General features: G+C 38.7%; 1 protein-coding gene across 13 annotated transcripts in view; it reads right to left on the bottom strand.

The window, feature by feature from the left end:
- The window catches only part of TIAM1 (TIAM Rac1 associated GEF 1), a 194497-nt gene that overhangs the window by 14567 nt on the left and 162649 nt on the right, over nt 1–17281 (bottom strand). For 11 of the 13 annotated variants that reach the window (XM_028727008.2, XM_028727005.2, XM_077927300.1 and 8 more), the window contains 6 exons: nt 15560–15646; nt 13944–14168; nt 10462–10565; nt 2645–2824; nt 1561–1629; nt 1126–1251 (listed from right to left, as the gene is read on the bottom strand). In XM_028727008.2, coding sequence (XP_028582841.2) covers nt 1126–1251; nt 1561–1629; nt 2645–2824; nt 10462–10565; nt 13944–14168; nt 15560–15646 — 791 coding nt within the window. Of the gene's footprint in view, nt 1–1125; nt 1252–1560; nt 1630–2644; nt 2825–9084; nt 9170–10461; nt 10566–13943; nt 14169–15559; nt 15647–17281 lie in introns of those variants that run through there. The other 2 variants (XM_028727009.2, XM_028727013.2) reach the window with 2 other exon arrangements.

Genomic DNA, 17281 nt, shown 5'->3' on the forward strand with positions numbered 1-17281 from the left:
CTAGAGCTTTTGAGACCAGAGGGGGAAGGAAGTTGGTAATTCAGAATACAAGGAATGTCTTAACTATCAACCGATTTCATTGGCAAGCCTCAGTTTCAAGCACGATAAGAATGTAAAAAAATAAAATTGCACAAGATTCCACTTAGAACATTTCTATTGACGAAAAGCCTTGAAGTGGGGGCAGGGGGAAAGGGCTACTGGAGTTTCCCTCTCTTCCTAATAACATCTTAAAATGTGAATTCACAGGAATTTATTTATTTAATTAATTCATAAACTTCCCTTTATCCAAGGATCCCAGGGCAGTTTATAGTATTTACCCCCTCCCTACATTTTGCCATCTGGACATTTATGATGGATGCTTTTGGGGACCAATAAGAAAACACTGGCCCCTTTGGAGGAAGGTGGACATTTTCATTTCTGAAGGAGGTAGTTCAGAAATCTAGAATTCCCTCCTACCTTCAGAGGGAATGAGGAAAGTTTCTGGGTAGCATCCATAGCAACAGACCATCAAAAGCTGCTTCATGAAGGGAGAGATCACTACCAAGAGACTGACCTTATTATTTATTTAATGCACAGCCCTACAAGAAACCCACACCTAGGGATCATTTACCACACAATCCTGCTCTCTTACTGAGGTCAGATGAAAGTAAAAAACTGAAACAATCTGCACTGAAATGAAAAAGATTTATAGAACATGCACATATTCCCGTTTAGTAATGTTATAACCTAATAATACAATATTTAAAACAGTTTTCAGTTCTTCTGATACTTCTTCTTTGCAATTATTTTTTACTTTTTTTCTTTACATTTCTTTTATGTATTATGTAATTCCTGGTCACAGGAAAGAGAAGGGTAATAAAGAAGTGGCTTTCTTTTCTGCTTTTTTGTCAAGAGCAAACAGAGTGCAGTTTATAGTTCAAATCTCCAGTGTTATTTTCTAGAAAATGGAATACTAGCCTTGCCTGAACTGAGGTCTTAAGACAATGAAATTTCTGTTGTTTATTCTTCAACAAAAATACAAGTGAGAAACTGGATATGAAAACATCCTTATAGCATACTATGAATTGAATTAAATTAATGGAGAGTTAGGAGTAATGCTACTGATTAATTAAAATAAATGCTTACTTTAAACTGGTCAACTTTTTCAAGCTTTTCCAGATCTGGAACCAACCTCACCCCATCTTCAAGCGTTTTCAGGAATTCAACCTGAAATGCCACCATTTCAGTCAAATTTCCAAAGAGAACGTCAAGCTGGTGAGAAAGAATTAGGGAAACATGGGTTGAAAATTATTCCTCTCACATGAAATATGTAACAACACATTATCTCTACATTTTTAGACTCCTAAATGCCAGCAATCTGATTTTAGTATAAAAGTCTAATCCTGCTAACCAGCCTTTATTTGAACATGTTTGCCCTTACAAATCCTTGGCAATATCAGTCATCAGCTTCATTATGCTCAAAAATCCATTTCAGAATTTCACGGTTCGAATCTACACTGCATCTTGTTTAATTTCAGCCAACAAACCTTCCTGAACAATATGCTGGGAAAAGCTCCATACCTCTTCTTGAGTGAGGAATGTTTCCTTTTGCAGAGGCATCAGGTATCTCTCCATTAGACAATTTAAATCCTGGAAGTAAAAGAATATTACTTTAGATGCATTTTCTCCCAATCCTAGAAAGTATAGGTTTAAAGCATCTTCCTGGAGCTAGTTTGCACATAATGTAAACAGAATTTAGCAAAACGTAAAAGAAGACTCAGCATGTCTGATCTAAGCATTGGGCTCATACTCTCCCCCAACCCTCTCTTCATTCAGTGTGGTAAAGAAGGGTTTCTGCCTTGTTAACTTTCAGTTGCAAAGAACCCCTAACTTAGTGAACCATAAATTGTGGTAAAACACAATGATTGGTTAAACAAGCCGTCTTAATAAACCATTGGCTAGGTTACATGACACAGTAAACAAAGCCAAGGCTTACAAGGACCATGCAAACATGTGGGCTCCCAGAGAGAGCCATTTGCAGCCACTTAGCTCCTGCCAGAACTTTGACATCAGCAGGGAATAGAAGAATGCCCTGCTCTACCAGGTTTGTGACTAAGAGACAGAAGCTTAAGACTAGGGATTTCACAAACAATCTAATGGGAGTGCTTGCAAAGGCGAACATGCTTGCTCTTGTGAGCAGGATACAGAGGAGCAGCTACTACTCCCACCTGACTCTTAAGTTTCCACCACCACCACCACCCTTTCTTGTTCACCTCACGAAGCTTATCCAGGACTGGAGAAGATGGGAGATGGCAGTGGCGATGCTCAGAGCACCCATGCCCTTGTGAGGATTACACATTCCAGCATCACTTGTGGGAAACTGAGGGTTGTACCAATTTCCCCGCAGGGATGCTAGGATGCGCAGTCCCAAGTGCTTTTCTGTGTCTGCTTCTTCCCTTTCTCCTGCATCAGCCAAGGTTTTCAGGCCATGGGGCGGGCAGGTGAAGACAATGGAAGACAGTGGACAGTCCAGTTGTCCATGCATTTTATGTGCAGGCTTCAGTGGAGCACACACAAAGGATCAAGCCCCTTTCAGGGTGAGCACATCCCTCCACACTGCCTTTTATACATGACTATTAAGCATTTCCCAAAAGCAGCAGCTCACCTTGACATATGTGCGTTCTGTTTCAAGGAGTTCACAAATAACCTTGCGCAGTTTGTCAGCATCGGTTAGCTGTCTTGTAGTGGCTTGCTGAGGCCCAGTAAATTCCTGAGGGGTCACACAAGAGTCAGACGAATTCATCTCATGAAGACTGCGACAAAAAGCAGCAACCTGTTCTGTGCTCTTGAAAATTAAAAACACACATATAGCCGATGTTATTTGCCAGAAACAATGGTGCCATCGTTACCAGTCCCATTGAAATGTCCAGATTAGGCTACCATCATTGTTTCTCCGATTTAAAGCACTTCAAATTACCGGGCTCTTCTAAAGCAAAATGTGGCATATTACATCGACACCAGAAGAATGCAAATTACACATGATTACTTTTCTAAAGGAACTATGCGATGCTGTACACAAGGTAATTAAAGCATGCTACAAGCCCAGTCCTGAAGCCTGCTGCACTAGGAAATAGCTGCTTAGGACAGGGTTTACCAACTGCTGCATCAGCATAACTTCACAAGAGGTTATGTCAACAGTGCAGAAATGTTATTCAGATGTCGCAGTAAGAGAGCTGGCTCAAATGTCCAGGTTTGAGATGCCAATTACTGAGATATTCACACCCTTAGGAGTTTGCTAGAATTGCTTGACACAAGATTGTTCCCAGGAGGCCAAGCAGAGAAGACACTGAATATGCCTTTTATTTTAAACTGAGAGGTTTTACTACCACCCGCTTGTTTACCTCATTTGCCATTTTGTTGTTGCTGAGGGAAAGGGGCACGATGGCACTCCACAACGCAGAAATTGCCCAGCTGCGCCGCTATCTGGAAAGGGATAGCCTAATTTCTGTTCTCTATGCTCTGTAATCTCTAGGTTAGATTACTGCAACAAGTTATACGTAGGGCTGCCTCTGAAGACGGTTCAGAAACTTCAGCTGGTGTAGAATTGCCAGGTTGCTCACTGGGAGAAGACAATTTCAGCATATTACACCAATTCTGGTCCAGCTGAACTGGTTGCCAATTAAGTTTCTGGGCCCAATTCAAAGTTCTGGCTTTGACCTATAAAACCTGAAATGGATTAGGACCTCACTGAGATGGCTATCCATTTGTACAGCGCTCTCCCCAGGAAGGCTCATTTGGCACCATCATTACTTATCTTTACATGACAGGTGTTTGCTTGATTAACCTTCTATGGCTTTTTAAATGTGTTGGTGGGTGGGGGGCTATTGATTTATGTTATGAACTGTCCTGTGACCTTCAAATGAAGGGCAGTATACAAATTTAATTAATATGACAACAACAACAGAAAGGTCCAGAAGAACTGACAATAATCTAGACTGTTGCTGACCAGAAATGTCAATTAGAGGGTTGGAAGCTTGTAGCCACTATCCGACATCAAGCAAGAGTTTCTACACAGCCTATTATTAGTTGATAACTCAAGAGCAGGAAAGCACAACACATACAGGACATAGTCAGTAGAGCAAGAGACTCTTAATCTCAGAGTTGAGGGTTCAAGCCCCATGCTGGGCAAAAGATTCCTGTATTGCAGGGGGTTGGAGTAGATGACCCTTGGGGTCCCTTCCAACACTCCATTTCTACAATATACCAGGAGAGTAAACAGGAGCATTTTTGTTGGGGTCAAGGAATATGGAGATCTGAACTGGAAGGGGTGTTTCTGGTTCCAGTTCTTAGAAGAGGGAAATGTATCCTAATCATCCACAGATCATGAGGACCAACTGAACCTCTCCAGCTACCATATGCCCCTTGGAGAGGAGAGCATATCAAAGGCATGTAGGAAACCAGAAAGCAATTGAGTGTGTTTATTGGTGTGTGGGATAGGTAAGGTTGAGTAATTGAAACAGAGACTTCAGCACAAGGTTATTTTTAGAGACTCTCTCCTACTGAATCTTTGCAGGATTTAGCTTGTGCTAACAGAAAGCTAAAAACACACACACAACACTGACCCAATAAAAGTTATGTAGCTTATGAAAATATTATTTCATATTGCAATATGTGTGTGTATGTGTTTATCATACAATGTGTATGTAATATACACACATATTCCGCCGAGTCTTGCAAGTTTGCATTTGATTGTGAAGTTTATGGTTTGCTGAACCAGAAACAGAGCTCTATTGCCTTATTGAATATTGTTTTTTGTGTGATTTCCATGAAGACCAATGAATTTAAATACATGACAAAAGGCTTATGAGGCCAGACGGTTTATAAGCCAGCAGGGGTTATATGGACATGCCTAACACAATTTTGATTGCTTAGAAAAAGGACCACCATGGTTGTGCAAATTGCAGTGGTCACCCATAAAGCCAAGCCCCACACAGAGGAACCGTTTGACACACAAGACATCAAAGCACAAACACAAGTTTTAAAGAGAACTACAATCATGGACTTATTGACAGGGCATGTCAATACCGGTTCATAACCATTTTCAGAAGTTTTTACACAAACTTTTCTATCTTTAGACAAATTGCCTGCTATTATATCCAGAAGGAACAACACGTGATTCTTTAACATGCCAAAGATACAAAATACAACCGAAAAACTGTAAATGGAATTCTTAGCTGCTATAAGCATGAGCTTTCATAAGCAAGAATCTACTTCATCTGAGACCTGCTTAATCACATATCTTTAAAGTTAACTGATAGTAAAAACAATAACTATCTCATCCACTAATATGGATCTTTTCTTGAAAAATGTGTGTATTAAAGATCAGCATTTATTACGTATTTTAAAGAGAAGTAGTAATTGCTGGAGATCCAAATTGTCATTCACTTCGGTTGGCCATAATCTGCATTTTTAGGCTTGCAGAATTGGATGCACCCAAGGACCAATAAAAGCCACATTAAAAATTCTCTCCCCCCCCCCTTTCACAATACAATAACATTTTGCTCCCCAAGATTTCTACCTCATCCAACTATAAAACAGCTGAATCTCAAATTTCACTGCTTATTTAATGTTCTTTCAGCTGGATAACAAATTTCACCCCCATCTCACCTTGTGTGATATTCTGGTGACCCAGATTATTGCACGTTCAAGGCAAGACCTGGAAAATCACCCAATTTGCTTTGATAGCATCAGCCAATTATTCCTTTAAAATGCAGCATAACAACATAACATTCTCTCATTATTTCCGCTATATGGTAGATCTCACCATATGAAGCATATGCCGAAGAGAATCAGAAGCTCTCCCAGTGCCTTCATTTCTGGGCTTACGTTTAACTCTCCAATAAACTGACATCACCAAAACGATGTTACTCTGACAATACCATTATTCGCCATTTTCAGCAATAAAAAATGGACGGAGGGTAGACACACCCCACATCGAGATTTCTTGACCTACTTTATGGGTAAAAAAAATAATACATATTCTCATTCCAATTCATAGTATTCCTGACTGCTGGATACCTTCTTGCATGTTAATGAGAATGGGCAGCTACCGGATTCCTCTTGTATTCCTCTTCAGACTTTACACGCTCAATAGAGTCAACTAGAATGAAATTCTCTGATTTAAGCTGCAGAGTCAGTCCTTAATTCTCCCTTTCAAGGAGCTTTCGAAAAAGTACTCAAGCAAGGACAGCTTAAACTTGAAAGGAAGAAGCAAAATCCCCGGTGGAAAATAAATGTCTATTGCCTGAGGCTCCGGAGAGCTGATTGGCTACAACCTGTGCTGCACAAGAATATTAACATTTCCAGAAATAAAGCAGGTTGCCAATTAGAAATCTTTGAAAACCAATAGCTGGTAAGAAGTTTAGGTAAGATATTTTACAAATCATACTAGTAGACGGTGAGAGAACGTAATTAATGTGCTTTGAATGCAAGAAACAAAATGACTGTCCTTCATTGCTAAAATATAAGGGGGAAACATGTTCAAAATACTTTGATAATTTGAACAAAAATCATGACTCTTTGCTACTATTGCTAGCTAATTAGCTGCAGTGCTAAGATACAGCTGCCTTAATTTAGATGAAAGGCAACAAGGCCAGCAGTTTTTTCTCCCCAAAAGGGGATTTGAAATAAAAATATCAAGTCAAAACAGGGCAGAGGGTGCATTTTACACCCACACAACCAAATCAGCACAGCTCATTTCGGGAATGAGTAGTACAAAATATATTTGTCCATTCAGAGTGGGTACTATCCACACTCTAATTTAGCTTTGTGATATCATTATGTAGGAAAATTAGACTGAACAGGTTTCATGCAGAAAACCAGATTTGGCTATATCACAAATGAAGAAAGACAGAAAACCAAATCAGAGTATGGACAATGCTTTTTGCTCTTGCTCTGAATTAGCACCATGGTGTTGTCACTTAGCCAATCTGACGGGCTGTAATGACAGGTTGTTATCGTGATGGCCATGTGATCCCTGGCTGGCTCAGATTCTCTAAAGAAGAAGCCCTTTGAGCTTTTCGTTTGCTTGCTTTAAATTATACTGAGCCTGCGGATTGGGGAGAGAAGCAGCCCAAAAAAGAGGGGGGCTATACCGGAAAAGCAAGGGGGGGCTATATAAAACTTTTCAGCCTCTTGAAATCTCCTTTCCACCCCCAAAAAACATTTTCATGGGTACCAATTCAACCCATCTGTGTGTACATATATGTACATTGTGTGTATTACAGGATAATACAATGGTTCTCCTCCCGCAGGGAGCATCTCAGTGACAGCCAGACCACCCCCAGTCAGATGTGAATTGAACAGCACAATGCTGGTAAAGTGTGATTGGTTTTTTTGGCAGAAAGCAAAGAGATGCAGTTGGAAACATCACTGGGATGAGAGGTCAACCAAATCCTTCCTTCTAGAGGTTTGCTTTTCCCAGCTTCATCCTATATTGCAGTACATCAATTTTGTCCCAAATTAATAAATGAATACCATTCTCTCTCTCTCTCTCTCTCTCTCTCTCTCTCTCTCTCTCTCTCACACACACACACACACACACACACACACACACACCATACTTCCAAGCCTGGATCAAGCCTAAGAAGGTTTGTTCTTTTCTATACTACTGACCTAAGTATGTGTGGTACAGGGCGGCTAATAAACATTTTGGGTAGGCATTTAAGGCTTATTAGAAACACTGTCCTACGAAGACTAATGATGCAACTGATATAACATAGTCTGCAGAAGAAATCTAATTGTAGATGTACAAAAGCACATTTAGTGTTGTACAAGGAAGGTGTTATTGCTGGAAAACTTTGATTTAATTCAGCACAAATATAATGCTAAGATAGAATTAGGAATGAAGTACGTAAAAGAACCACTTTTCAAGCATACACCCACATAAGGTTAATCAAGTGAGCTTTTGTTATTAAAGAGTCATAAATCACATAAGAATACAGGAAGAATGTGCTGAGTGCTATTGTACTATGCGGTATAGCATTGTATATGAACTATTCAACTCAAAATATGAATTCATTTGCAATGCTTTCTCCAGTGTAAACACACACCTTTAACACAGGTTAAACAAGCAGCGTAAACACACACCTTTAAAACCGTTAATAAAAATCCAGAATGAATTCAAAAGTATGTCACAAAATATGCATTTCAGCATGTTAAGAGCACATCAAATAAATGGCATTTCATTTATACAAAGCAAGTTTCCATTCCTTATTGTATTCTTCTGCTACAGAAGAGATTACACAAGTTAGAAAGGTATTACACTCGTCTACTGAGTATTAATGACTCAGCTAGTTTAAGAAAGTTGGTCATCAACGATGTATGTTTTGCTACATAGAGCTGACAAGCTACTGCATTTTCCCCTAATATACATATTTATTAACCTTAAAAATATATCTTTATCTAAGAGGCGGGTTCCTAAACTGTGGTCCGTGGACCAGCAGTAGTCTGAGCTTCATTTAAATGGTCCACGTCATGTCCACATTAAATATTCATATTGATTCCTAATTGTATGTTTATTGATTCTTTTATTTCTTATTTTATTGCACAACAATCTGAATTCTATAGAATTCAAATTGTGATGCAATGAAATACAGTATATACGAAACAAAAGAAGCATAAACATACAATTAAAAATAATACTTTATCCAGCAAAGTGCACTGCAATTGCTACAAGAAGTAGAATAATAATTAAGTGATCCCACCAAGACCATCAGCAATATTCAAGTGGTCTATGGGGGAGAAAGTTTGGGACCACTGATCTAACACATCTGCAGCTGAAAAGAAGAAAACCTCAGGACATGACTACTGTAGTTTGCAAAATGTAAAAATCTAGATAAGAGCACAAACACCAACATGCAACATAAGAATATTTTAAAACTATGAACCAGTTTCCATACTACTTACTTTTAAAAATGAGACATACCCTTTCTAAACCTTATTAATCCAGCAAAGACCAGACTTAACATTTTAAGATCTACATACCTCTAGAGGTCAGAACTTCCCTTCTTTTCTAAGCCAGAAAACCCACCCAGCATCACTTACTATAATAGGTCCTGCAGGAAACCAGAGTGCAAACTTCAGCAGCCTCCTGCTTGTCATATGAGCTCTGCATCTGAGCTCTAGTAGCTGATGCAATTTTGCAGCTGCTTCAAGCTTGGGAATACCTCCTGCTAGCAGACTTCCACTGTCTAGCTATCAAAGGAAGGGCTATAGGCTAGTTAGACAAAGGGGCAGGAAATCTGAGGCCATGAGGTTTTTCCTTCCTTTCCACTATGATATCCTAACAACACCATTTGTGGATTAATTCGTAACCAAGAGCCACCTCCCACAAGATTAATTTCTTACCTGGATACAATTTTGAGATTGGATATTTCATGTAACCTACATAAATATAGTCACATATGATAATTACACATACATTTATTTTTTTACGTGTACACCCCACCAAATATATGATATACCACCAAATTCAGCTTCCTGCCTTGTGTTAATAAACATTAAAGTGCTTGTCACATGTGACAACCTGCATGTATTACAAACATGGAATTTCATTCACAAAAAGGGGTATTCATTTAATAAATTTGTATTATGTGAAGCTGTCCTCAGGCAGAAGTTGTAATTAGTAAACTATTATGGGGAAACCATTGCAATACAGGAACACAAAAGGAAGCTCAGACCTACTTACCTTATCTGTTACTAACTATCAGAAAAATTCTGAAGGGGTTACATGATTTCAGTGGAGTGCAAAATGAAAGCCCTCATCAAACAACTTTTGAAATGCTTGTCCTTTTAAAGCTGAATTGTATTTTTGCACACACAGTTGCAAAAAAACAACAACCTCGTCTTCACATGGCACCCATAAAAATAAACTAGGATGCTCATGTGTTAATAAGCTCCCAATTGGGATGGGCATCCCAATTAATAATCCAGTTGTTTGGTCAGTTTAACTTAATTGTTGAGTTCCACTGCAATCAAAAGGTAGAACACCTAACATTTCTTTCCATTTAGGATGCCACCATGAAAACTCTGCAACAAGCAAAAATATATTTGAGCATATCATATATTAAGAATTATAAGCAGAGACAGGGGTGCATCTGAAAATGTGGCAAGCCTTCTGTGGCATTCAGGGAGACTCACAACCAAAGAAAAGGGGCTGTAGTGTTTTATATTCAAGATCATTATTACCACACCACACCCACCCATGATGGGCGAAGGGGGAGCATTTGGGTACAGCAGGTGGTGTCGAGCTATAATCAAGGCTCTAATTGGGTTCATTCCATATCATGTAAACACCTTAGAAAAAACACCCCAAGGTAAACATTATCCTGGAAGAGACGCTCTAATCGCACACAGCTGTGAAGTCAGCATGCCAGCTTTTAGCCTGCAGCTATTTACAATGTGAAAATGAAAGTTTCACACCTTGCCAGTTTTATCACCCTCACTGGAGGACTCCAAGACATGCACTTCTGCCTCTTCTGGAGTTGTCTCAGCACAGCTGTCCTGATCACTGCAGAACAAGTGTCCTGTTAGGATGAGACAGAAGTGTGAAATAATGGGTTGAACAAGAATTCAGAAGTGCAACACAGCAAACACTGTTATGTCATGAGCAAACACGAACACTTTTTCGCTCTCCAGTGCCATTATTAGAGCACTCTTCACTTAGATCACTTGAAACTGCCATTAGTCGAGCCTATTACTATTTGCAAAAAGTACACATTGGAGTGGGGTGGGGGGTTCAGAGTAAAACTGAGTATTTTTCATAGCCTTGTGTGTAGTGTTGCTTGCATGAAATAACAAACGTTTACGACACTATATTTGGAATGGGGGCAGTAATCATGAGATGACTAGATATATATTTAAAATTACCTACATTCTGCTCTAATAAGTAATACATTATGTTCATATATTGCTTCTAGAAATACCTTGAAGAGCTCAAAATAAAATACTGTATCTCAGATGGGCACAACAGTACTGCTTTTATTGGTCATTAAATGATTGTTTTAATTTCATTGTCGTTGGCCACTTTGAGTTCTGCTGAGGTAAGGCAGGCTACAAATGTTTTAAATAAATACATCATGAACAAGCAGTTTGCCAAATGCACCATGCAAATTGCCAGGTGATCCACTGGTACATGCCATAGGCTTTTAACATTCTGCTGGCAAATTGTTTCTTAACAACCTGAAAATTTGATATAATAATTGATATTATTTGATATAATAGGCAAACTCACCATTGCTATGTCAGTTTTAAGTCTGTTGATGCAACATGCTGAAGAGAGCAAAACTCAGCAAGAACAATGGTGTATTTGTTTCATATATGACTCAAATCAAGAAGATACCTCAAATAATTGATATCAAAGCTGAAGTAAAATCCCCAATTGTTCAACTGGCTTGATTACTTGAGAATAGTTTTTAAATAATTATAACAAATCTAACACCATGGCACTGAAAATATATTACTTGAATAATAGATTTCAGTATTTAATCAAAATAGTACCTATTCTTTAAAATGCCACCAACATATCCAATCTTGTTTGTGCAGCTTCATTTTGTCTACTATGATCAACAGTCCCTTTAAAGCCTTGTGGAATCTCACCCTATTCTGATGAGCCTAATACTTTTTATAGTTATCTGGGCCTTCTTTCCTGTTATAGGAAAAACATGCCTTAATCTACTTCCTGCAGTATAGACTCCAGTCCCAGATAGAAAGCAAATGTTCATTTGGGCCTTAAGTGAACAGCTGAACACATGGAATGCTTTTTACTGTCTGCATCTATTTATTGGAAAATATATGTTTGTGTGTACAAATAATTTCTACTGCTTGATATCATCAAATCCTTAAGTGATTTACAAAAAAAGTAATGCAAAAACATTCAATAAAATTTCCTAAAACCAAAACTGTGTGTCACAAATAAAAATGAGTCATGTGTTATTGTGCATGTACACACATACACAAACAAACACTCACACACAGAGCTGTCCCTATCAATTTAATGAAACCATATATTTTTACAATTGCTATTTAAACACAGTGCAGTAGTGTATGTTTACAGTTCACCTTTTAAAAACTTTTTATGGCACTCTGTAGTACTATGAAACTCTGGAAAAGACACATTCAACAGCGTGCAACTGCATGCTTCTTGTTCACATGAAACTGCAGCTTCATTTATTGTTCAGTGTGATGTGTGAACCAGACCACTGTGCCCAACCAAAATTGCACCAGGGATTTACGCACATGAATTATTCAAGTTACTATCTGGCTTGGATAATATACTGCCCTCAGTGAGGAGCATCTGACAGCGTAGTAGGTCATGTAAGAAGCTTCCTGGACATGGCCAGAACAATGTTACTTCACAGAAAGTAACCACCCTGAGACCCCCGGGTATGGGGCAGAAAATAAATTCAATAAATGGAATAATAAAAAATAAAAAAGTGTAGCTTTAAACTCTGCTGGCTACAAAACGTTCACTCTGGAATCCTTAAAAAGTGAGATTTGAAAACAAGAATGAATGTTATTAAAAATTCATTTCCTGCTTCTTGAAGCTTTCCCTCCCTATGCTATGCAGTGCAAAGGGGCTCAGGAACAAGGCTGGCTGATGTTCCTGCACCTTGGTGCTTTGCTGATATACAGCATGGGGATAGGGGTCAACCATGGAAGCACGTTCCTTCTTCCAACCTAATGCACACTTCCAGGAGATTATATCCTGTTCGGGGCTCAAGCAGGTCAGTTCCCTCTCCCCCTTTTCCTTTTCCTCAGTTTTTACCTTACACTTCAAATATCTTGTTCCTCAACTGACCTCAACCATAGACTAAATTGTGCTTCTGCTGCTGCTCTTTTTCTTCTTCTTTTTTGCAGAAGTTGCAAACATCAGTGATATCCCAGAGTTCGTGACTATCTTTCCTACCATGCAAAAAGCCTTATCTTTTGTGCTGGAAAGCAGAAAAAGGAAAGATCTGGGGAGCTTCCTGTCTAGCTGCTTATTGAGCTTGTGTTTTCACACATAGGTGATACGGCACAGCTAGTTATCCCATACTTTCCACTACAATTTCCGATCACTTTCTCTCAATACTTTTTGCGGCTTGAAGAGTAACAAGAAAATGGTGCTTAGAAAGTGTAGGATAGCAACCAAATTTCGTACAAACGGCCTGCCTGTTGGGAAGAACCTGGGCTTTTCTAGTAAAATATTCACACAAACAAAGTGAATCCATTGCTTCCCTTCCTTTCTTACCTGAACTCTTATTTCACTATGAACATTTAGGACCACAACGACTTAAAAAGCATATTTCTTAGGATTTGTTTGTGCTTGTTTTGCCACTAGGATACTGCAAGTTTCCTGGTGAACACAGTAGTGTATGAAAGATGTTATAGTCTGTGGGAATACAAGGACATGCTTTGAACACCTGCTGTCGGAGTCTAATACCTCAGTCAGTATGAACTGCATGTTCAAAAGGTCCATTCCTCACTGCATCATTAAGAACATTTTCATCTTTGTTCTGTTATTAACCAAGCATGTTCAGTGGACAAATGAATCCTACACAGAACCGCTTTCACCAAGGACACTGCTGACATCTTGTGGCAAAACAGAGAGACACTTTCGAAAGCTGCCATAGCCCAAAAACTAAGCAACGTTTGGAACTTTTAAAATGTATCAATGTTTGCATCACGTTTGCCTGGCAGTAGTATACATGAAGAAGTGTTTTTTTAAAAAATAAAAATAAAAAGATGTTTGGAAGAGAGGTGAAGGAAGACACCGCAAGAGAAACATAAGATTAAAAACTTTTAAAAAGTATCCTTTAAAATTGCAGCAGCTTCTGTTTTTGAAAGCAGCAAGTCTCTTTTATAGTACTGAAGAGTTGGAAGATTCAAAAATGTAAGCTCACAATGCTAGTAAACATGGGTACCTTGGCCATTGCCAACAGAACGCAATGGACTGTCGGTCAGGTCGAGTGAACCATCTGTGCGGCGTTGTGGCAGCTGCATTAGTTTCTGCCCTGCCTGTCTCTCAGGATAAGTCCGTACTGTAAGGCACAGAGAAGGCTGAACAAGAACATCTCTTAGCATGGCTGAATTCAAGTCTTCAGCAGCTTTCTTATTGATTTCAACGATCTCATCACCAGCTTTCAGGCCTGCAAAGAGAAAGCAGAAAATCAAGAGTCATACTCAAAGTTATCCATCAGAGTTGGATTTCTATTCAGCATTTAAGATTTCATGTCTGCCTAAGGTAGGGTTGGCTAACCTGCAGTCCTCCAGATGTTGTGGGACTCCAACTCCCATCAGCCCCAGTCAGGAATGATGGGAGATGGAGTCAAGAAGCATCTGGAGGGCCAATTCTAGCCTATGTGCTATTTCTTTCAAACAATAAACTTTTCATTACTGAAAACCCCTTTTAGGGCACAAACCACAAAGATGTGATGTAATGATGCAACAGCCCAGTCCAGCCAAGCCAAGTGTGTCTGGCAACATGAGGCTCAGTCCAGAATGGAAGCATTCTGGGTACTGTGCTCCATGTTTTACAATCTTGATTTTATTTGTCCATTCAATAATTTTATTAGAAAATAAGAATTATGTACATTTTACAAGTGGAAAAACTAAAACCAAGAAAGGTAAGTAACTCACCCAAGAGCATTATGTCAGTTCATGACTGAACAGAGAGCTGAGCCCCTTTTAATTTATTTAGTTTTGCAAGAAAACTAAAATTATGTTGCAATGATTGTGTGAAGGTTTCCAATGGTAGGATAAATGTCATAATTAAAAAAAAATATTTCAAAAGAAATGTATATTGCTGTCCAGTTTTCAAAGTTCTCACGTTAAGATATTCATGTTCTCAAAACATGCATGTAGATAGATATTTGAAAAAGAAGTAACCATAATGTGATTTATCCCTGCCCCAACCCTCTTCGGAGGTTACTTCTTGTGATCATTTGAGTTATTTCTCCTCTATCAACATGAAACAAAAGCATCACAAGATATAAAGATGCAGCAAAGGGAAGAATATCAACCTTCAGTGTCCAGAAAGATGTACAGTGGTACCTCGTTTTACATACTGTCCCCCTTATGAATGCATTGGGCTACACACTCTGCTAATCCGAAAGTAGACGCCCCTTGTTGCGAACTTTGCCCCGGGATGTGAGCGGAAATCACACACCAGCGGTGTGGCAGCAGCAGGAAGAGCCATTAGTGAAAGCCCAGCTCATGTTATGAGCTGGTTCTGGTTATGAACAGACCTCAGGAACGGATTAAGTACATAATACGAGGTACCACTGTATAGTCAACCTTCAACATAACTGTGTTACCAGCTTTACAATAAATTCATCTTTTAAAATTAAGAGATGGACTGAACAGTATCATAATTTGGAAGGTACCGGAGTTACACTTTTTGTCACCATTCCTAAATGATTTTTGTCCTAGGTGCAATGGAGATCTGGTATAATCTTGAATAGCAGAAAGAGGAAAGGGCTTTTTTTGTTGCTCACTGAAAAAGTTTTAAAGGGAAATACAACACCCCCTGGCACCCTACCTTTTTTGAAAGCCAGGCCTGTCTCTTTGACGCTGTTTACATGGAGCCGCCGAATCCCCTCTTCTTCCACAGAGGACAGAGAAAAGCCTGTTGAAATACCCAGTGGCAAAACTGAGAACCATTTGATTTAATTTCACAAAAAGATCCATTCCATTAACTTTGCTTTAATCAAGTAAAACCATTTCTTTACGTGGTCAAATTTTACCAAACTCCCACCATTATTCATATAGTCTGTATGGAAATAATCTATGCAAGTTGCTCTCTAAAACAGAATACCACACTGCATGATGACAACAATAATACATGGTTTTTTAAATTTGTTTTGGGCAAAATATTATGGTTCTGTTTTCCGGATTCTGCATGTGCATGATACACAGAGAAAAAAGTGACTATATTAAGCAAAACATAGATCTCACTTACACTGAATTGTGTAATACACAGGCCTGACCAAGATTAAAGCCATGTTACCACTCCACATATTATACCTTTTCTAAATCTGGTAAGGCACAAGTGGCTCACATATATTTAAAACTGTGGGGGTGGGAGAAAGGGAAACAGACGCAGAGATACAGAGTGTTTCAGGGAAATGTTTTTTCAGGAAAATAACTGCCAACACCTGGATTAGAAGTGTACATCATACTTGATATCTGCATTTGACTTTGTCCTGCCTCGAGGTGCATTCCGTTTGTATCATCTGCTCCAAAGTATGCAGGATGTAAATACATGTTAACGATCATGCATTATTTATTGCTTTCTCTAAAACGAGGCATTTGCTGCTCTGAAATTCGATGGCTTCCTAGGGAGATGTAGGCAGCAGCTTGCCTTTTTGTTTATTAAGCAAAATATTTATGACCCTCCTGGGGGAAATATATTTAACATAGTATTGGCCATTAGCTATAAGGAAGCAGATGTGATAGGATCCAATTCTCAATCAAACTGCCTTCAAAGTAATTTTTGTAGAGGGAAAGATACTTTCATTCATCACTTTCGAAAGAGAAAGGACAAAGAAAAGACAGTAGAATATCATTGTGTACCAAGAAATACAGAAATCTCATTGTGTTTAGAGATTCAAAGCCAGCAAGAAAGGGTAATCTTAGATGATATATTCACTATGAACAGGAGTGCCTAATGGAAGACCAGCAGGAAAAAATGAGACCGTTGAATTATCACAGCTTCAGAGATGAATATTTGGGGTATAAAGGCAAATATTGGTTGGCTTCAGGTGACTAGCACTAGGTGGTGTCTACATAACAAAGAAGTCTGTAGTTGTACATACTTTTAAAAAGGAGGGAGGTTTAATAAATTGCAATGCAAGCTAAACCATAACTACTCAGAAGTACGTCCTATTGAATACAAAGGGGCTTACTCCCAGGTAAGTTGGGTTAAGATGGCAACCTTATTTGCTAATGACCAACACATAATTTCTGTTAGATGTACGTAAGCTACTTTAACGTGGGCAAGTAATTAAAAGTGTAAGTAATTTAACCCTGATGGTTTTATGCTATTTTTAATTTTCTATTGCTCTGTTCACTTTTACATTTAACAATTATGTATTGCTGTACAGTTAATAATGTTGTTTGATTGTTCTTGTTTGTGATCGCTTTATTCTAAGCTGCTTTGGGGTAATCTTTGATCCTGAAAAGTGGCACAAGAGTCATTTACAATAAATGAATATCTTTAAATGGATCCAATTAACAGCTGGCCAAATCCAGTGGCAGAATG

The sequence above is a fragment of the Podarcis muralis genome, chromosome 4 (genome assembly GCF_964188315.1).
Source record: "Podarcis muralis chromosome 4, rPodMur119.hap1.1, whole genome shotgun sequence".
NCBI classification, from domain to species: Eukaryota; Metazoa; Chordata; class Lepidosauria; order Squamata; family Lacertidae; genus Podarcis; species Podarcis muralis.